Here is a 22,296-nt window from a genome sequence, read left to right on the forward strand (position 1 = left end):
CACACAGACCATTCATGTTCTAACTGGACACAACTGCGGTCTTCCGGTTGGAAATTTTGGGACTCCAAATTCCCAATGCCTGCAACACATCATATTGGGGGGGGTTGTGTCACTTGTGTTTTTTAAACTCCCTTATAAATGTAATTCGACAGCATAATGCTGCTAGCCGCTTACACTGCTCGCATCTACTATTGCTCAGTGCTGCTAGCCACAAACATTGGCACTCCCGCTAATTGCTATCAACAGACAACAAATAATACAGTTCTGTGTCAGCGTTATTCTTTTTCAAGCATCTTCAATTAGCATAATTAGCTATTTGATTTTATTTCAGGGCAATTTAATCTTGTTGACATAAGTGATGTTAAGTTAACTATTACATGTGACACAATCACTGGATCTACTGTATATCAAAATAAAATGCACAAAGGTTAAAAATGTCCATATGTGGAAAGCTAAGGTTTATTTTGGAGTTAGGGTTCGTCCTTTGTTGACAGCATATTACTATCATGCAAAACATGATAGGTACACTAAATAGGTACACTAATAGGTACACTAAATAAACCGCTACCTGAGACCGGAAAAAATGCCTTGAGGATTTGGGGGGAGCAGAGGTACTCAAATTGACAAGATGACTTGTTTCACCCCATGACAAACAAATGGAAATTTTATTAGCATATCAATAAGATTTAGACTGAGTATGTGGGGATATTCCTGATCTTGAGTAGCGTTTGCATGTTTTCCCTGCATGGTTAGCTCATACCTATGCCAAAAAGGAGCATTATAACAAAAGTGACCAAAAAGTTCTTCACATTTTTTAATTATTATAACACTGTTGCAGAATGCTAGTCACACTGATTTGTTTAATGATGGAAGTAGAATTGTCGTTAGAATGAAATTGTCCCTGCAAGTACGATTTATGACACGCATTTGTTATGCAAATGTAAGGATTTACCTCAGAGACGTCAGACTTGTTTTTTTTTTTTTTACTTTGATTTTTTCAAGACATTCCTGTTTGTATATTGACACCGAAATAAAATCTAAACCCTGATTCTCATTCAATTATAACACAATATTCTGAAAATTGTCTGCAGCCTTGTTCTAACCTGTTCCAATGCTTCATCCTTTAATGTCTAACCTCACCAGGGCAAAGCGGGACGGGATGGATACCCGGTAAATTGGATTTGTTCTATAGCCTGTCACTCCTCTTCCGACCCAATCATGAGCTCTTGTAAACCTCTCCTAAATTGTATTTTCTATTTTTCTACTATTTGCCTTTTTATTGCCCTTTACTCCAAACTGCTGCTTGTTTTCCTTTATGACTTTCAATATTGTAATGTATCCTGCCCTGCAACATTTAAAGACAAACATTTACAGTAATTATGTCACAAGTCATATTTCTATACTGTATGTATTTAAATTTCTTGGAATATATGCTAGGATAACAAAAGGGTTTTTCGTGAGCCCATAAGATCTCATAAAAACTGATTTTAAAAGGATTTTAAAGTGCCTGTTATTGTATTGGTCGTAAAGGGACACTAAACTTAACAAATAATATTTAGTTGATAGTTAAAAACTGCATAATTTCTTTCCAAAATACATGGCAGATTTAACCTGAAACTTATTTTGATTTTCATGAAATTTGTTGTACTTGTTGATGCCACTACTAAATCTAAAATTTTATGTCAATTAGAGAAGGGATTTGGGAGCTATGGCCTACTAAATGTTGACATTTTGGGGAAAAAAGGGGTGTGGCTGCCATCCTTTAACCCCCTATTCCAGGGTCAATACTACTGGGTCAATCTTCACAAATGAGACTAAAAGATTAGATGATTGTATTAAATTAGTAACCTTTATAAGTTATATAATATCAATTTTTATGTCATATTGAGAGCCTTTCCAACAATACCTTATTTATTTATGTCAACAAGTACACCAAGTTTAATCAAAACCAGCTTGGTTAAAATGTCCATTTTTTGTATGGTAAGCATGGAATGACTCAACTAAAATATTTTTTCTTTATTATTGCTTTTAAAAACGCATTTTTTTCCACTTGGGATTGACTGAACATGACATCACTTACTCAAGGCTCAGGTAATAACCAATAACATATTAGCTTATTGCGGCCTGAGCAACTGTGATGTCATTTTCAGTAGACATGAAGTGGAGAAATGTGTTTTTAAAGGTATTAACCCATTTGGTTACAAATCCTCCTTTATCCTAATGTTTTTTGGTGCAAAGAAAATACACTAAAAAAGAACCTGCCTGTGTGGCCACTGTAAAGATGTATGAAAATGTCTGGGAAGGAATGATTCTATTGTATGTTTAAAAAAAAGTTCTGTAATTATAGACAAAATATTAATCTTTTACAGCTGAAAGTGGCTAAACAAATTAGGAATCCTTTTAAGATCCATCAAAATTTATAATTGCTTTCCGTCGAAGCAGTGTTGCAATTAAAATGTGATTAATCCATAGAGAATGACACTTTTGCGGTATGTTGTGGGCTTCACAGGATATGTGGCGACGAGCTAGAACTCTTCTCGTCTCTGTTGCTGATTTGTGGTTTCAGCGTCATCAAATTCTCATCAGAACACACCGATACAGCTCAGCATTTATAAGCAGATTGATTCATCACAACCGGCCGTCTGCACAAGGTTATCGTGCACACGCAAGCTATTATGGGATAGGTTTAGCCTGTTCAGCGCAAGATAAATCTGGCTCGCTACAAACGGGTGATTAAATGCACTTGTGTCACCTGGTGTGTGGTTCAGTGTTGTCTGATTGGGAAGGAGATGCCCTGAAGGGGTTCTCTCTCGAGTCCATTCCCGGTCTGACTGGCAATGTACAGCCCTCCTGATGGGAAATGCCTGCTGCTAATTATACACAGGTGGAGCGAAGGCACAAAGTGTGTGAAACGTTTGTTTTTGTTTGTCTGTGGCTCAATTCGTCTTTGTCACAGTCTTAATCAGCAGTCCCTTCGAACAGGTTTTTTTTTTTTTTTTTTGGGGGGGGGGGGGGGGGGGGGCTATATGAACTGCTGCAAGTGTTTGTCTCAGGAAGAGTGTAAAAATGGTTGGTAGTAAATGAATTTCTGTACTTATTCATTACTTTAGTACCAAAAGTAACTAAGGAGTTTACGCAATTACTCCAAGTACTAGCATTAAAGTATTAAAGGTATCAGTTATTTCGGGAAACAAGTTAGTTGCTAAAGTAAATGATTACAGTAAATTTCAGACTTTGAACTCTATTTTTTATAGTCCAGTGCACCTTATCTGTAGGTTTTCACGAGCCACAAAGGGGAAATCACCTGGTAAACAAAGGGAGACAGAAGTAGACTTCAAACTATTGATGTTGAGTTTGAACTGCTATCTTATTCGCCACCAGGGGGCACTCTTCAGTAGTAAACACAAACAGGCAGGTTACTTTTGTGTTTGTGCAGTATTCTAGTAATCCGTGTGTTGATGTTAAGTTGAAAGAATTGGTGCTGCTCTTATTTCTAAACGTGCAGGCAGAAAATATGGTCCTATAGTACCTAAAGCAAATGATTAACACTTTAGTACATAGAGTTTAGGTTTAGGTCCTAATCTAATAAATTCTTTTAGTAATTGATTGCTTTTAGTACTAGACATTTTTTACCCTTCTTTAGCCAACATATTGTGGCACCTGGAATTTAATGTACATGTTTCTTAAAATAATTGATTATTTTAGTACTTCATTAGAAGTAATCAACTACCATAAATTTCCGACTTTTTTCTCATGCTTTGAACCCTGCGGCTTATAGTCCAGTGTGGCCTGTACGGAGTTTTTTTATTAGCCACCAGAGGGCAGTCTCCCAGTGAACAGATGGAGGCAGAAGAAGACTGTCAGTCTTGATTTTGAATTTGAACTGCTATTTTATTCTTCAATATGAGGCACTCTCAAGTTCATTTTTTGTTGGTGAGGTTGATACTCTGGCGAGGCTTATTGTGTGAAAAATCTGGTACTTTATTATTCAATTAGCTAAAGTAATTTATAATTTTAGTACTTAAATCTTTGTTTCAGCCATTTCATGACCTTAATTTATGAAAGCATTTGAAGTAAATTTAAAAAAAATATATATACTGTAAGTAACTGCAATTGAATGACTCCCTAAGCTATGACTACTCTCCATGTACAGTTTATGATGTTCTTTGCTGAACATGATTTTCTTAGTTTCCAACTAAATATCTATGTTCATCGTTGTAATCAAGTGGCTTGCATGAGTCATCAGTCGACGTATGCAGGTTGTAACCTTATAAACAGTTAATGACCAAGTCTGTGTGTGACTCAAGTAGCGTGTGCATGCCTGATCACGTGTGTTGAGTCTTCATCTCCCACGTCATGCTCATTGCTCATAAATCACCTGCGAAAGCCTCACGCCTTCCTGCTGTCAAACAATTAACATCGAACAGACTGACAGGATTTTGCAGGATGGAAAACACACACCAAATCATTTCAATTGATATGCGCAGTTACCAGCGGGGTCGGCGTGTTTATACAACGATGCCAGTTTGTGACAGACAGCGGGCCATGGGCCTCCGTTGTTGGGTCGCTCCAGCTGCTGAGCGCACATTAAAGCCAGAAGGTTTGCCAACAAAATGTCAGTCATGCTTGTGTTCCAAGTATGTGCTGTTCTTTTAGTCGGCAAATGTCATGTTGCACAAATTGTAGTAATGTTTTGTAGCTTTCAGTGCTGATGTTGTGGAAACTTGACAAGGGTGCTGTGTGGGAACACATAAGATAACATGAAGAGGAAATCCCTTGTTTTAATATCACATAATTATGCCTTTGGAGTCCAATGTAATGTGCAGTAGAGACCCCTCAACAATTACACCCCACTGGCTAATTGAGAGTCTGCACTGTTGGAAGCCTAGTAAACATGGCGAGGAATCCACTTGCCCTTTTTCATTGGTACTAACACACATTTCGACAAACATAGACAGACATGTGACCACCTGTGGCCAAGTTATTCTCCAGAAGTGTGTTTAATGGTTGCAAAAGTGGTGGGAATGCTGACCATTCCATTTAGCTAGCAAGGGAAGTTCAAAGGAAGATGGATGGATGGAAGCTAGCTAAATAAGTTAGCTAGTGTACTAGCTACCGTAGATAGCTCTTTAACAAGCCTCCTAGATAAAGCGATTAGATATTAAGCAACATAGACAGTGTAGATAGCTGTTATGCTAGCTAATTAAGATAAGAATTGTACTCGCTAGATACAGTCGCTATTTAGCTAGCTCCATAGATAGATAGATAGAAACAGGGATACTGTATATTGCTGTTAAGCTAGCGAAAGAAAATAGCTTTTCTGGGATTTTTTTTTCTTTTAATTAAAGCAGAATCTTTGATACAGTAAGTATACAGTAGCTTCCCGAAGTAGGCCTAAAAAATTGTTTCCGCTATTGTGTCGATTTTGTCTCGACAGCAAAGACGTTCATTGCATCCCAGTAAAATACAAGAGACATCCTTGGAAAGGCCAAGATGTCCTTTACTGAGCACATTAGGACTCAGTATGGTAGCTTCAGTGAGATAAAAGATGGGTCAAAATTAATGTCTTCTACTGTGGACACAAATACGGAGGGTGAGTCTCATGAGGATATGACAGACATACCGAATGCACGAGCCTGCGATTTCATAACAAACCGCAAATTCCCTTGGGTTTCACTCAATTCCACTTTATGATTAATATAGAATTTCTTCTGTCACGGATGTAATAAGTACACACCCTGTGTCTATTAAATAAACATCCCGAGCTGTACAGTAGCAATAGCAATTATTATACGTTTGGGTCCAGGAATATTTGGAATTTTGGCCTTTATACATCACTGCAATTGATTCAAGATGTGGCTGGAGTATAGCTTTTCACGTTTAATTTCACTCAGGGGATGGATGGAGTTTTCCGTTAATACTTGGATGCAGGTTTTTAATACTTGGATGCAAATCTGTTGTAGTCTGGTACCTGGATCACCAAATTCTTTCCTCCCTGGATAGGCTTTGCCAGGCTTTCACTGCCATGTTTGATGCATGATGTGGTATGCTTTGGATCAGGAGCTATCCCTTCCCTTCTACATACTTTTCATTTCCGAGCATTGATGGTTTGCATCCAATGTGATCCCAGAAGCTGGGCTTCATTTTTACAAGTTTTTCCCCTGTGTTTGTTGTAAATCGTTTCCTTCACATCTCCGTGCGGGACGAGAGAAGAAGAAGAACATAGACTTAGAAGAAATATAGACTTTGCTTACCCCTGTTTTCCTCCTATATTTCTTTCGATAGTACCCGGGGGTGTAATAAAGTAGAATCCATACTTGTGTAAACCATTCAAGGCCAGATGATGGTCAATGATGGATTCCAGTTTGCTGGGGTTTAAAGTTTGACCCAAGGGAGCCTGTAAAAACAGTTAGCTTAACATTGTGTCTGCTTGTTAAAGAAGGAAGTCAGCGTTGGGCATTTTAAGTGTTTTTGGAAAGTTTGATCCAACTTAAAGTTCAAGTGGATTTTAAGGCTTTTTGAACTGCAGAGGCCCTTCAGGGGCTGCATGGCTTTTTTTTTTAACACAGGTTAACAATATGGACAACTTTCACTGCTGTTTTTGCAGGTTTGACAGAAATTTACAGCATGCTTAAGGGCTTGTTGTGAATTTGCTCTCGTTCTTGTTCCCGGACTACAGACACACACATTTGATGTGAAGCTGTTGGAAGTCTGCAGTTATTCAAATTGATGGACTTAATAAGGGCAATGTCCCACGCAATTGCATTTTTTTTCTTTCATAATAAGCATTTTTATTGTCATTTGGGGGCGCATGGCTGAATGGCAGAGTGGTCGGCTCCCAACCCAGAGTCTGTGGGTTCGATCCCCAGCCTTTATAACCAAGTTGAAGTAATCTGCAAGGGTCATTAGCTGTAAAGTAATAGTCTGTATCAGCCCAGGAAAAAAAAAAAATCTATCCATCTCCAATTTAAATACAGTGTTGTGCTTTTTTTTTCCATTTGCTGCTTTTTTGAGCGATTTCCATAACATGACCCTTCATGACTTAAGTTAAACAAATTATGACTGCCAACATAATTAGATCATTATATTTAACGATAATGAATATTAATACTAATTTGTTTTTAGTGTTAGTAGTAATAGTAGTAGTATTTTTTAAATAATTTAATATGTAATTATTGTTATTGCAAGAATAATAATAATTAGTATTAACTCATGCAAACGCGTGATGAGACCTGTTCATCAGACATATCAACGACCCGAAAGCATGGCAAAATTGCGGGGCAGGATAAATTGTATTTTAAATCTATTTTTCATCTTTGCCTTTGGGTCTGTTTTCCTCCTAATCTATCTAATATTATGCTTGCTCATCTTAACCATTGAATGAATCATCTATTGTATTCCAATTCTTTTATGGTTCCTGTATGGTTTAACTAACATTTAAATGTTTATTTTCTCTCTTTTTCTATCATTGAGGATATCTTTTTGATGGTTTCATGATGAAAATCATTGAATGTTCTCCAAGCTTGTGTTATGATGCCAGGGTCACAATGGGCAGAAGCTGACATTTATTTTTTATGAAAATCTTTATTATTAGCCAATTTATATATGGGTATACACTATTTTAAAACTCATAGTAATGGCTTCATGATTTAGGTGTGATAAATATTTTATGATCAACTGTCAGTGAGCATACTTTCCCAAAAAGTAAAACTATTCGAACAGTTGCGTGCCAGCGCATTACCACCAAATGTGGTTTTTATTTATCCTCTTTATCGGTCTCCTAACAGGGTCCACTTGGCTTGGATGGCAAACCAGTAAGTAGACCGTAAATCACAAGTACAGAACCTTCAATTGGGCATTAGACATGCTTCAACTCTGTCTTTTAACTCCTTTCAGGGAATACCGGGTCTCAAGGGAAACCAGGTAGTCTGTTCACACACAAACACACACCTGTTGTCTTGCTGTTGGTGCATGTCAGCGCCTGTCGTTTGCACCAGACGATTTCCCATTTTCGCAACATTGGATCCATGCGAGTGTTTGCTCTGCAACCTCATCACTCACTTTCGCTGCCCTTTAGGGAATGTTTCAAGCGCAATGAACTCCGGAAATGCTGTCACTCATGAGTAAAACAAAAAAACAATTTAAATTTAAACCAATTCTCCCAAATCGTAAAAACGAATAACCTTCTCAAGGCAGGTGTTGCAGATTTGCAATAAGAAAATGATAATCCCCTCATTATTCTACATCAGGCATGTCCGAACCCGGTCCTTGAGGCCCGCCTATCCTGCACGTTTTTGATGTTTCCGCTGATTCAAATGATCAGATTGTTATCAGACTTCTGCTATTGCTTGCTGTTGAACTAATTATTTGAATCAGGTGTGTTGGGAGGACAGAAACCTCAAAACATGCAGGATAGGCAGCCCTCGAGGACCGGGGTTTGAACATGCCTGTTCTACATTGATATTTTTTGTAGCCTTTTTTACTCAGAAGTAAAAAAAAATACAAAATAAAAAAGTTTTAAAAGTTAATTTCACCATGAGAGGGCTATCACAAAATTGAGGTGTTTCATGCATTCATGCATTATTCATTTTGACCCAACATTTTTGGGCTAAATGAATAATCCAAGCTCTAAAAACAGTGTAGTAAAAAAAAAAAAACCCTAAATAATTTTGGTTAAAACAAAAAAATTACAATGTTTGTGTCAATTGACCCAACGTTCTAGTTAGATTTATGAGGTGGTCTGTCACTAAAGGAATTTTGGTGGTTGTTTTGTGCAAAACAGCCCAATAGGTTGATTCGAACAGGCCCAAATTGTCTGTTCCTTTTTGTCTGTCCTTTTTAATGAAACCTGTTTTTAGAATGTAGGCATACTGTATATTGTTACCAGAACACTCTAAAAACAGTTAGGTCAAAAATCCAAGAAAACATTATCTCCATTTATAACAAAACATCTAGTCAAAATGAATAACAGAAAATGTTGTTGTTTTATTGTTAATTCATGTTGAGCCACTATTTTTGGTTAAATTAAAATACCCATACTGTCAAAATAGGTTGATTAAAAAAAATAAAAATAAAAATGAAACTGTAGGTCATAAAAAAGCCAACCCAATATTTTGGCCAATTTGACGCAACTTTCTGTGTTGTTTTATACAAAACAAGCCCATATTTGAGGATGTCCCATACAAACCGACCAATTTTGGGGGTTCTTTTGTGGGGAAAAAAAAAAAAAAAAACACCCACAAAGTTTTGTCAAATTGGGCCAAATAATGGGTATGCCCTTTTTTGACCCATAATTGGGTTATTTTCACACAACTGTTTTTAGAGTATAATATATTTTCAGCCTCTGACTCAATTTGGTTTGTTTTTGACCCTAATGTTTTTAAAGTGTAGGTTCATAAATTCATTTACTGGCCCAAAAAATAAACCCAAAATATGGGTTGTTTTGGGCATTATTCTTTTTCGACTCAATAGAAACAAGTAACCCACATTTCAACCCACTTTTTGGGTTAAGGTAAAAACTGATATGTATGCCTTGGCCTTTTGTTTGGACTTCTAGTGAAATAAAAAAAAAAAAAAATGTGCACAAATTTATGAATACTTTCCACAACAATCAAAGCCACATATTTGATCAGTGTAAAGTACCTTCAGGAACCGTAATGAGAGAAACGTCAGGAAAGCATGCGTTGCTGGATGATAATAGCCCAGGGAGTCTCGAAATGGAGAAACAGAATAAAAAAAGATTGAACTGCATCTTTAACTTGTGTTCACATGCATATTTAAAGTCATACTTCTCAAGAGGATCAACCTCGCTTCACTGAGTTTAAAAATGTTGACTATATTAAACAAGCCTGACAAATATAATTATTTAATCACTAACACTTGTTGAAGTTATTTATTTTACAAATCTACTCGTCTGAAAGCAACATTTGTGATGGACAGGTGCCCTCCCCGATCCAATTTGCTGGTCATGAACTCAAACTGAAAAAAAGGAGTGTCGTCATTATTGTATTCAACTGGGATACGTTCGAGATTTGTGTGTGTGTGTGTTTGGGGCAGAGTCTGTCAGTTCCGTTTGTGTAAAATCTGCCACTAGTTCAGTGGTTCTCAACCTTTTTCAATGATGTAATCCCTGTGAAAAAAAATTTGGGGGGGAGAGAAAAAGAATCTGTGTCTGATTTAACAAACTTTGAAACCACATTCACAGGCGTAGTTCCATCCATATTTTATTCAGCAACCAGCAAATAGATTGTGTAACATCATGTTTTTGCTAGTAACACTAATGACAATGCACATCCCTATAAAACTTAACAAATAAAAGACATAAAACATAATTTATGAATACGTTGCATCTTGTTCTAATTCATTTGCTCTTAATTAGACCTTATAGGTGTAGTGCAACTAATATTTGAGGAAATGTTTAAAACGATCAACCCATATTTTTTCTGAGTGTTTGATTCACCCCTGTACAAACAGCATTCTGATTTAATATTGTTTATTAAATATATATAAAGATGTAAAACCCACCCGTTTTTTTATCCATCTCAGGTGACGGACATTTTCCCACTGGCACTTAAGAGTCCTTGAGACAGAGACTGCCTGTGTGACATTAAAGCGAAAGAGAAATCCTTTCTTTGTCAATCGATCTTAAAAACGATTCTTGAAAGATGCTGTGTCAAGCCTAGGGTGAAATGTTTTCAAAGGCGAGGCTGGTTGAAACGAGGCCTCGCTACCTTAGCTCGACATTTGACGAAATGCTGTCAGGTGCCATTTTTGGATACATGTTGCTTGTCTGATAGATGATTTATCTTGACCATGTGTCTCCACTTATCTCCTCCCATCCTATAGGGACCGACTGGGCCCAAGGGAGAAAAGGTATGTTTCACTATGGTCCCGCACCGGTTAACGAATGGCTTTGTGCATGTATCTCACATTCATTACAAGACACTAGCAAACATAGCTGATTAGGTGTTTTCAACTTGGCCCCACCACGCTCACATTGACTGGGCATCCATCAAAGGAGCCCAAGATTACATGTAGAAATGTGGGAGCTCATGTGTCTCGGCACATTCTCACGTCAGGGCGTTTAACAAGTTTACAGGCCTCGATGATAGCCAGATGTTTTGCCGCTCTCTGAACCACTGGCCAAGTTGAAGACGATCATGCGAAAACTGGCAGAGGGGCATCACACACAGGAGGACATTTATACAATGCGCTCATTCAGCTATTTAACTCATGCAATCCTATATGTATAAATATATATTTTTTCTATTATTTAGGTGTCCAGACATTCATATATATATATATATATATATATATATATATATATATATATATATATATATATATATATATATATTTTAGTAGGGCCAATTAAAAATTATTAGGTACAAACCCTTCTTTAGCCAAAAGTATAAATAAAATTCTCAACATTTAAAATTTTTAAAAGTATAAATAAATAAGAACCTAAGTTCAATGTCTTGGACTCCTTTATAAAAAAAAAAAAAAAAATTAAAAAAGGGGAAAAAACTGTCTTTGGGATTGAATGAGTTCATGATGAAATTGACCGCCCTGATATAAACAGCATGTTGCTGACGTTTGGAATATTGGCACTCTACGTTTACTCATGATGAAACTTGTCATCAGAGAACTGTGAGCTGATTACCAGTGGAACTAATTTTTTTTTTTTTTGGTCTAGTTTTACAATACTTGTCTGTACAGACAAATAATAATATTTTTTCGGTGTTTGTTTTCAGGGTGACCAAGGAGACATTGGGCCAAGGGTAAGATGCATTTCATTTCTTTGATGGAAATTTGCACACACCATGCAGTCAAAAAAAATAATTTTTTCATTCAAATTAAGAACTATAACTTATCTCGGGGAAGGTGAAATCCTTGCTCGCTTGATTTTGCAGTGTATTTGTCAAAATTTTCAAGAAAATATATGAATTCATGCTTGAGCCTGTCAGCCGTTTGGATCTGAGTTCATTTGTCAGAATGATATTTTGTAGGAAAAATAAAATTAATAATATACTATGATTGCAGTCTAAGAATCACCGTGCATGATTTCACCCAACTAAATTAAATTACTTTTGTAAAATCGGGGGGAAAAAAAAGTAATCACACAAATGGCATCAGCCATTCGGGTATTAGTTTGTGCACCAGGACAGGCAATTTTTTTCCACCAAGTACAGCCGTGGTATGTCATTTTCACATTGCAATAATGGAACATTACTTTATTTTTGACAGTTTTTTTTTTATTACTATTGTAAATGACTTTTTGTCGTACTATTTTCAAAGCTGACTTACCCAACTTGGTCGAACTTGTTCCCCCCAGCCCTATTAATTACACAAAGGTTGACAATAGGGATTTATTAAACCATTGTTACAATTGATTGTTTTATTAATTCAAGCAGCATATTATAATATTTGACCTCAATACTCGTTTGAAGAAAAAATCCGTTTCTCCGAAGTGAGCAGAAAGTGAAAATACAAACCCAGTCAGACTAGCAGACCATCGCAAATTGGAAACTAAAGACCATCTTGAATAGAATTACATTAACCACAATGACATCATGTTGGCATTCCCAGAAGTCACCTGGACTGTTTTACATAGGAAATATTTCTCAAACATAGGAATAACCAAATAAAAATGTGCTTGGGACAATTTGCTCTTTTGCCAACACTTACACTTCTTCTGCTAGCAATGTTGCACTTTGATAACGACATATTTTCCTTTTCTTAAGTGCAATCACGCAAACACATTTTTCCCAACCAAATAAACACACAAAATGAAAACAATACTCAGCAAAGAAAGAAATATGTTTACCTTACATCTCATTCTGGAATAGCACCAGCACTCATCTGGTTCCTCAGATGAAGTTCATAATGTCCTCATCATCTACGTGATAGTTGAGAAATTACGATACTGTATAAATAGAGACTCGCCGCAAAAGACATAACAAATGTTGCTCGAGCGCCAAAGCTGTCATCTAATCTCAAACCAGAGTTTTTTTTGTTGTCTTTTTTTTACATTCTGAGGTGACTATGCTTTGTACTGTATTTGCTCCATGTTGTCATGTGATATCATTCCTCTCACCATGGCATTATGTCATTATCTTCATGCCCTGTGGTTTGAAAAATAGGCCCCCTGTGCTTTATACTGCGAATTCTTTGAAGAAGTCACGTACCCAATTAATTCCGAATGTTTGCCTTTCTTACGCCTAAAATATCAGGTCATGAAAATAAAAGCGGGGCTCACCCTCTGAGGTAATTATGCAGTATTTGGGGTTCAAGCGCATATTTTGGCCTTGCACTTCCTGTTTCGACACAGGGGCTGTACACACTGGAGCAAATACCATCCACACATTTTCTAAGTCTTTAAATATTTTCAAATAATACTTTTAGCTACAAAGCATTTTTTTTAAAGAATGTTGATATTGGAAAAGACTTTTTGAACAACGTGGGGGTGCTGCCATTATTCAAACATTTCACCAGTTATATCCACTGTGGTTTGGTTTCCAACTTGAATAGAGTGTTATCACGAGGATTACGTTCCTAAAAATACCCGCAGTAAACGAAAGCCGTGAAGAAGAGATTTTACTTATTTTTATATTCTTACTTTTTTTAAAATGTGTTTCTTTTGTGTTTTTTTTTTTCATCTGTCACACTCAAGGCCCATCTGGCAAACTCAAGGGCCAGATCCAGCCCGCCTCATTATTTTATGTGGCCTGCGAAATGATGATTTGAATTCAAGTTTACGGCCAAAATATCTAATTTTCAATTTCACTTTAATTTACATTTTTTTTAATTTTTTACCAGCCTTTGATTCCAAAACTAGGTAGAGTAAATGTGTGACAAACACACTTAAAATTTATTTGACTCATTCGTACCGGCTCTCTGAAATAATGTATAACTGCAATGTGATCCACGATAAAAATCAGTTTGACCCCCCCTGATCCAGTCCAACTTAGGCATAGGCAAAATATACAGAAAAATAGAAAGGTAAACCTGCTGTTTTTGGCTATGTTGACATTTTGTGTGCTGTACACAAATATATTTTTTACTTTGCCAATATCTGTGTAGTTTTCTAGCCCTTAAAAAAAATCAAGTAAAGTGAAATTTTTCGAATCCTGATTCCCCCAGGGGCCCTATTTCTGATCACAGGATCTGGACATCTCAAAAAATAAGCCATCTGAAAAGAAAACAAGAGCAAGGATTTTTAGAAAAAAATTGGTTCACTGTTTGTTGTTTGAATTAAAAAAAAAAAAATCACTGACGATGAAGAATTGTTATTTTTCGTAAATAATCCTAATGATTAATCGCATAATCGAAAGCAATCTAATCATCTATCAGGGGTGTCGCTATGGATTTGGCTACCTTGTCCACAATGTACAGTTGCGCACTTATCTTCCTCCCATAGCAACAAAGTAGCCTCTTCCGCTTGTGAACTCTTTTGAGAGTCAACATACAAAACGGGAAATGACAATGGATCCCTGCCGCCCTTTCACTTCCTGTTAATCGATCATCTTGAGTGCAATTGTCAAGTGAGAGTGGCGTCTCGAGAACTGATGACAATCGCAGGATAACGCCAGCGTTCAAACGTAATCAGATGTCCTAGACTTAAAGGTCATGTGCAGTGCAGGAATAAAAGCCTCCAATGCATATGGAGAAGATTGTCGCCGCATGTTTAGGTTACTTTCAGTTGAGCTGAAAAACGAGACGCCATATTCCAATTTCTTTCTCGACCAAAGCATTCCTTTGTCCCCCCCACGGAGTCAACGACACGCTGGTTTAATGTCTTACTATCAAGCTTTGGTTGGATGAAAATGAGAAATAGGAGAAACCCAATGTGCAAGAGACACTTATGAGGCATGTAAAGAAAAATGTGTATCGCCAAAGGAACACATTATTGTGTCAAAAATAAAAAAATCGGTGAAAGGTTTGAAAAATGGAAAAAAAAAGTCCTAGCGCCTTGCACTCGCCACAGCCTGTTAATAGAAACCTGCTGAAGATGACTCGTCTTGTCTTGTTGCGGTCCATCCTTCATTCTTCCTAAAAGCTTCGCTCCGTCCTCCTATACATTTGACAGACTTCTGAAAGGAACTCAAGAAGGGAAGCATCACTAATGCTCTTCATTCACAATGGAAAATAAATCACTCAAAACCTGAGCTTGACATTTACACTATATCGTGGGTGTGTGCATACTTTGCATCAAGAAACTTGAAGTCGCATTTTGTTGAATTTTCAAGAATTTATTCTACTAGGCATTCTACATGTGTGGTTGATTATTGTTTATACTTATATTTTTTATACATATATATCTATATTTTTTGCGTCACCTGATTTTGAGGATCTGCCAAAATCCAATTCAATACCTTCGCTATTTATTAATGTATTATTTCCCAAATAGTCTTTTTTGGTTTGTTAAAATGTTTTATTGTCCTTCCACACTCTCAAAACATGCATGGCAGGTGTATTGGACACACTAGATTGTCCTCAGGTGTGATTGGGCACATGAATGGTTGTTTGTCCATGCTTGTCCTGCAACTGGCTGGCAACCAGTTCAGGCCTAGTGCCCGAAGCCAGCTGGGATAGGCACCAGCAAGCCTGCGACTATTGTGAGGATAAGCGGCTAAAGAAGATGGATGGATGGATGGATGGATTATTGAAATGCACAACATGTTTGATATACTAGCTATTGTAAAGTAATGGTTTAACACAAGTAGTCTAAATTTAACTGTTTTCTCACCAGTATATTTCCGCTGTTTTCGGCAGGTTGTGTGTAGTCTACATAAAAAACAATAGTAATAACATTTTGAGAATATCTTCTTTTGGCAACATCTGTGTAGTTTCTAGCCACATCCAAGGTGCTCACCTGTCACTTCCTTTTCTCAGGGCCCCCCTAACTACAGCACATTTGCAGGACTGCACAGTAATCAGATTCTCACTGTCAAGGTTTGTCCTCAGCAGTCAACTTTTGCTTTGCTTCCCAGCAGTCGTCGATCTCTGTCGGGCTGCTGATCTGTCTCGCATAAAAGGAACCGAGAACCAGCCTTTTGCCTGAAGGCTCCGCTGATCACTCCTCGTTCCCACAGCTTTTCTGTTTTCAGAACCCTACCAGATTTTCACCAGATTTCTCTTTCTCTCACTACCTCTTGTCTCTCCTCTCTTTTCGACGTTTAACTTCACGACCCCTCATGACCTCTCCTTTTTCTTTCTTTTCTGCATTTGCTGCATCTAATGCTCCCTCTGTAGATGGTCTATCCGAGATTCGATCATGGCTTTCTCTCGGAACAGTCCAGCACTTTTCAAAGACGTTTTCTGAAGGTATACCATGACTGAGGCATGTGTGCTCTGGTAATACTTTAACTAAACTTTTTCATTTCATTTTAATCAGCTGTGCCCTCTTTGTGTCCTTATTAACTCATTCAGTGCCACAGACGCGAATTCTCATCTTTTAAAATAGTAATAATAATAAATCAGAAAATTCTGGTCAAACACATTTTCTTTATGGAGTGGCCATGACATATTTGACTAACAATGACCTAATATTAGCCAATTGTCACTGTAGTGATAATTGCGACCATTGGATAGCAGTGTTTCCACACTTATAACACAGCTGTTACCTATATAAAATTGTAACAAGAATGGAAGTCAGCCTTTCAATGGCAGCACCCATATTTACATTGACATAGCACACAATATTCTGTTGGCCTGACAGGTGAGTCAAAATGCTAAATATACTGTCCCTCGAGAGGTTTTGTTTTCCAATAACGCTAGGCACCAAAAGAGTTAATGAAGTGGCATGTCTTTTTTCTTAAATTCTTTGATGCTTGTTTTTTTACTAATGCTGCACAATATTAAATTAGCCTGATTTCTCACATCCGTTTGTTGCATTTCCATTGTTAACTTATATTGTTGGTCAGACGGACCCATTTAAAGGTTAAAATAAATGTGATTGTATATTAAGTATAGAGTGTTCACTCATTTTTTATGGTTAATGGGGACAGAAATGTTAAATCTGCGAAGTAGTTTCTTACAACTTTTTTTTTTTTTTTTTAATACAGCATTGTTTCTGAAACTGCTGGTAGATTCAGTGCTTCGCAAATAGTGGAGCGGGGCCCCCGATGCCAGAGGGAGTGTGGCTGATCCCAGGGAAAAGGCTTTGTTTTTGTCATGTGAAGTGCAATAAAATAAGATTTTTTTTTTAATAGTTCAGGTATTTCGATGCACTTGGTTATTTTTTTCTGTCTTAGACAAAGCTGTAATTTGTATGGATGCTGTAAAATATAATGAACAGTTGTTGAAAGATGGTTTATATAGCTATTTTTTTTGTTTGATAAATGTTAAAGGGAATACAGGTTTAGGTATATTTACACAATTTTTATAGATGTTAATCTTATTCATAGTAAGCATGTCGAGTGGGGGTTGTTTTTCTAGAGGGGGCTTGGCAAAATATAATTGAGAAACACTAGGTTGATTACATCTGAACCCGGGTCAAATTGACCCAGAATGTTATTACTATTGCAGAAATTTAAACATAATACACAGGTGTAGATGACGCAGTACCTACCAAGAGTTTATGACACGTTTGGATAATTAAACATTGATTAAAATAAAATTTGAGATTTGGATCACACATGTTTCAGATGTTTTTGGGTGACTATATACACCCTGGTTCAAAGTGACCCAGGGATATTTTTGCTTTTCCTTGGAAACAAACATAACAGGATGGTTAATGATCATCAGTGTACAGTATTATGTTTCTGTTTTTTATATTCCATTAATATCATTGGGTTTATTATTTGGTTTGTTTGAAATCACTGCTGCATCAGAGTAAGACATTTGGCATCAATCTTGACTCAAAGCTGCAGTTTGAGCTTAAAAGCGAATGAATAAATAAATAAATAAATAAAATATGCCATTCTTGCTAGTTTACGAAGAATAATAGCAAGTTCTGCTTGTCAACTAAGTCTGTGAGTGTAGGCCCAGTACTGACATGAAAAACACATGTACTTTGTACACTTAGTTGTTCTTTACCCATTAGACTTTTTGCTTTCATGCAGCAAGAAAAATCTCTATCTCAAATGTTTGACTTTTTGTCCGTCTTGTACGCTGTATCTCTTCAGGGTGACCAAGGGCAGGCTGGACCTGCTGGCCCACCCGGGCCCCCAGGTCCCCCAGGTCCTAGAGGCCCCCCTGGGAACACGGGCAAAGATGGACCTCGTGGCCCAGCAGGAGAGCCAGTAAGAGCTTTTGCTTTTGGTGTCATGTGACCAGCTTACGCCTAAACCTAATGCACAAAAAACAAGTACTGAAACACAATTTGTCTAATTTAAGAGTCTTGTCATGAAGCAAAACCAGCCCTGGGGCCCAACTTATAATGAATTACATTTCCATATGTAGGTATTCACACACTTAAAAACGTCAAAAGACTCATTTTCCATAAATATTTCGATTACTTCAAATGATACCAATTTATTAGTGCTCAAACAGGTTGAAAACCAATACCAGTTTTCTTTTCATTTCATTCATTTTCATTATTTCATTCATTTTCAGGGAAAAACATTGGTATCAAATCTTATTGTAATATACGAAGTAACCTTGTGAGAATGGAGACTTTTAAGCAGACGTTTGATTTTTTTTTTTTTTCCAGTAAGCATCATTTAAAAATTTTAACCATTTTTTTGTTTTTATTGATTAATTTGAAGTTTTTTTTTCAATCCTTAAACAATACATATCTTTTTAAAATTGCAACTTTTTTTTAATTAAGACACTAAATGAAATTCAAATTTTGTATTTATTTTTTAATCATAAGACAATATACACATTTTTTGCAAACTCACAAAAAATGTTTTTTTAAGTTGTCTGTTTTAAAATTATAACAAATAGCTTTTTACATTTTTTGTTTTGAAGTTCTAACAAAGTGTTTTAATACCGACACAACTGACCTCTTTGTTTTGAATTTCAAACAAAGTTCAGTTTTTTTTTTTTTATTCGTAATAATATACCCATTTGTTTTGAATTTCTAACAAAAAATTTCAAGATTTCCCAGTGTCATCATGTCAAGTTAAATTAAAGTAGCTTGTTGCTAGTAAATGGCTCTCGGTAGTTTTCTACAATCTTATTAGAATCGCTAAGTTGTTGCCAAACTTTTGCCAACAGTTTTAGGTTTGTTTGTTTTTCCTGTTCTTGTCACATGGAAACGTCTAGTGACATTTTGGCAAACACCGGTGACCTTAAGGCACCCAGGTCAAAAGAGTCGCTACCTTCAACAGTCACCCCTCAGTGTGATAGGGACTTTAAATGAAGTTTTTCAGAATTTCAAAATAACTTTTTTTTTTTTCCCACTTATCTGTGTTTCACACAAGCACAGCTTTGTGATCATCACATGACTAAACCCAGAAGTAGGTGAGCAGAGTGACCTTCAATTAAGTTCCGAACACATGTGATGTCATGTTCAGTTGAAAGCAAGTGAAAACATGTAAAGGTATTAATTGTACTTTGCAAATTATTGTCAGCAAACAAACTACAGGCAAAATTAACTTTTTATTGCTGAAAATGGAAAAATAAGTCAAGGAGCAACTATATTGTAAGACTTTGTTTTTTTTTTAACCATGAGCATTATCTAACATTGGTGCGGTGCTTATTATTGGCTGTCATTCGTAAATTATAGCAACGATATACTCTCCTTCAAGTCTGCCGGCGAGCTACGGCGTAACTCAAATCAGCTGCTTAACAGCTCTCCTGTCTTCATCTGTTTCATATACGACATCGGCCGCAAGTTTGTTCCACCAAGTGCCCACGATAGCATCAACCCCACACCCTCCTTCCCGGACCTTGTTGGAGCAATCCTGAAACCGCTACGCCACTGATGTTTTGAGTTCTTTGCTAGTTCGCCTGGCCTTACCAAACAATAGCCGTGCCTCTCGCCCGAGGCCGTTTACGTTTCTCAAGATAACTTTCCCACAGCTCAGTTCATACTGTACACAGTGGCAACATAAAGCTGCGGTTATGAGATGGAAGACTTGAATAGTTATGATTTACTCCGAGGAATGACTACTATGTTTCCCTCAAGTGGCGCAGGAGCGCTTCAGGGACTGACTTGGTGTGTTGACAATAAGGCCATGAGTGTAAACAGACAAGTAAAAGAGAAGGTCCCTCGATATAGACAATTTCACATCAACTTTCCATGCTGATTAAAGGAAATGCAAAACTCCAAGTAGGGAAGCAAAGCTTTGCATCGGAGAAGGCTTCTCCATGTTGCGTGCAGATGTCTGCCTTTAGACATTTCAAGCCAGTCAGGCCCTTATGCACTCTCAAAATCATGACAATATTGCCAGATCTTGATTTTCGTCAGTCATTCTGGACTATCCGTACACTCATTTTCTATCGCCGCTTATCCTCGCTACAACACCCGGAAATGGTTGCCAGCCAATCACTCGCTCTCACAAACACACCTAAGGGCAATTTTGAGCATCCAATACATTTTTAGGATTGTGGGAGGAAGCTGGACTATGCAGAGAAAATTCACACAGGCACGGGGAGAATGTGCAAATTCCACATAGGAAGACCAGATTGAACCCAGGACCTCTGAACTGTGAGGCAAACTTTCTAACCACTCTTCAACCATGCCACTCCCATTCCTGACTATGTACTATTTAATACCTTTGAAAATAAAACGAAATTGTGCTAAAGGCTTGGGTAATGGCCAATCATAGCTCACCTGTCTTACCCAATAACCTCGCCTGCTGTCAAGGCATCTTTGCACTGGACATTTCTTGTTATTTTTAGCACTGACATCTAGTGCAACCTATTGAGCCAGGAGGAGGGGCTCCTCCCACCTGCGGTCCCTTCTGAAGGTTTCTTATTTTACCCAGATGGGTTTTTGGAGTTTTTCCTTCCCCTTCTGGGAGCTTTGTTCAGGGGATACTGTTGTGGGTTTATGATGTTCTATATGAGAAATGAGTTATTTTTTCACATATGAAGCCCTTTGAGACTGATTTGTGATTTGTGATTCAAGGCCATACAAATAATCTGACTTGACCTGTTGACCATGTGACGTTTATAAGCCGGACCATAATTGATTGGTCATTACCTGAGCTTTTAGCACACGTAATGTCATTTTCAGTCGACAGCAATTTGTTTTTTAGGTTAACTTCCCATTTAACGATGAATTTAATTGGGTTTACTTCAATCTTTAAACAGCCTCCAAAGCACGTTTGTGCGTGGGGCAATAGCGCAGTGCAATATTTCGAGTTGGCAAGCGCATAAGATGCTCTGCCATGCACGACTTCACAACAGATGTTGAGCAGCTCAAACGGCCCACTGCTCCTCACTAATTGTTGTGTTTACTTAAAACGAGCCTAATTGCTGCCAGGGTTGGGATATAGCATTTACCATTTGAGAGAATTTGATTTGAACATGCACGACTTTGCAGTTTTCTACATTGCAAAATAAATAAACATACTTAGCTGCAGCTGACCGATAAATGAAATGAATGAATGAATGAATGAATGAATGAATGAATGAATGAATGAATGAATAGAATACCAAACATCTCGTCATTTTCGGGAGAGAAAAAGCCTCCGGTGATTGCCTGAACTTAACTGATGTGGCGATAAGAATTCCCAGTTGGTTTGGATGATTATTGAGCGCATTACAGTCTAAAATGTGCGTAAAGTGTCCAGCAGCTATTAAATCTGCTTCAGGCCATCGCCTCACATTCACCAGTCGCCTTTAACGGCACTACAAGTATGTTGCCCACTAACAATAAACGTTTATCGGATAGCGCTCGCAATTCCGTGGTCTTGTTGAATACTGCCATCTAGTGGCCAATGTTTCAGCACAATCAGAACAGGTGACTCATTTGAATACATTTCCTGTGCCTTAGGGTTTTCAAGGTCGCGATGGCATTGAGGTGACTATAGCTCACATTTTTTTGTGTTTTGTTAGAGTATTAAGCAAATTTACATTTTAATTGTTTTAATTTGATTTCTTTTATTTACATTTAAAAAATACTGCACTGGAAAATCTAAATGTGTTTTTCCGAATATATCTGCTTTAGGGTCCTCAAGGATTGCCCGGGAAGCCGGTAAGGTTATTGCTTAGTTATATGTTTGCAGAGCACTTATCTTGTTTGAAACTCTTTCTCCACATTTTTTAAGTGGTTACAAGCAATTAACACTGAATTTGATATTTTTTTTACTCTCAGGGAGAAGATGGGGAACCTGGATATCCTGGACCACAGGGAGCTCCAGGGGCAAAGGTACAGACTTCTACAGATAGCATGTTTAA

The 22,296-nt window shown here is 37.3% G+C and overlaps 1 protein-coding gene across 1 annotated transcript in view; it reads left to right on the forward strand.

Moving 5' to 3' along the window:
* Positions 1-22,296, forward strand: part of col23a1b (collagen type XXIII alpha 1 chain b) — a 124,181-nt gene that overhangs the window by 88,787 nt on the left and 13,098 nt on the right. Inside the window, 10 exon segments of the mRNA XM_088431046.1 lie at positions 1,144-1,170; positions 7,788-7,814; positions 7,897-7,923; positions 10,846-10,872; positions 11,754-11,780; positions 16,255-16,326; positions 18,129-18,245; positions 21,893-21,919; positions 22,067-22,093; positions 22,214-22,267. Coding sequence (XP_088287172.1) covers positions 1,144-1,170; positions 7,788-7,814; positions 7,897-7,923; positions 10,846-10,872; positions 11,754-11,780; positions 16,255-16,326; positions 18,129-18,245; positions 21,893-21,919; positions 22,067-22,093; positions 22,214-22,267 — 432 coding nt within the window.

The sequence above is a fragment of the Hippichthys cyanospilos genome, chromosome 13 (genome assembly GCF_059441005.1).
Source record: "Hippichthys cyanospilos isolate Australia breed blue-spotted pipefish chromosome 13, RoL_Hcya_1.0, whole genome shotgun sequence".
Lineage (NCBI taxonomy): Eukaryota > Metazoa > Chordata > Actinopteri > Syngnathiformes > Syngnathidae > Hippichthys > Hippichthys cyanospilos.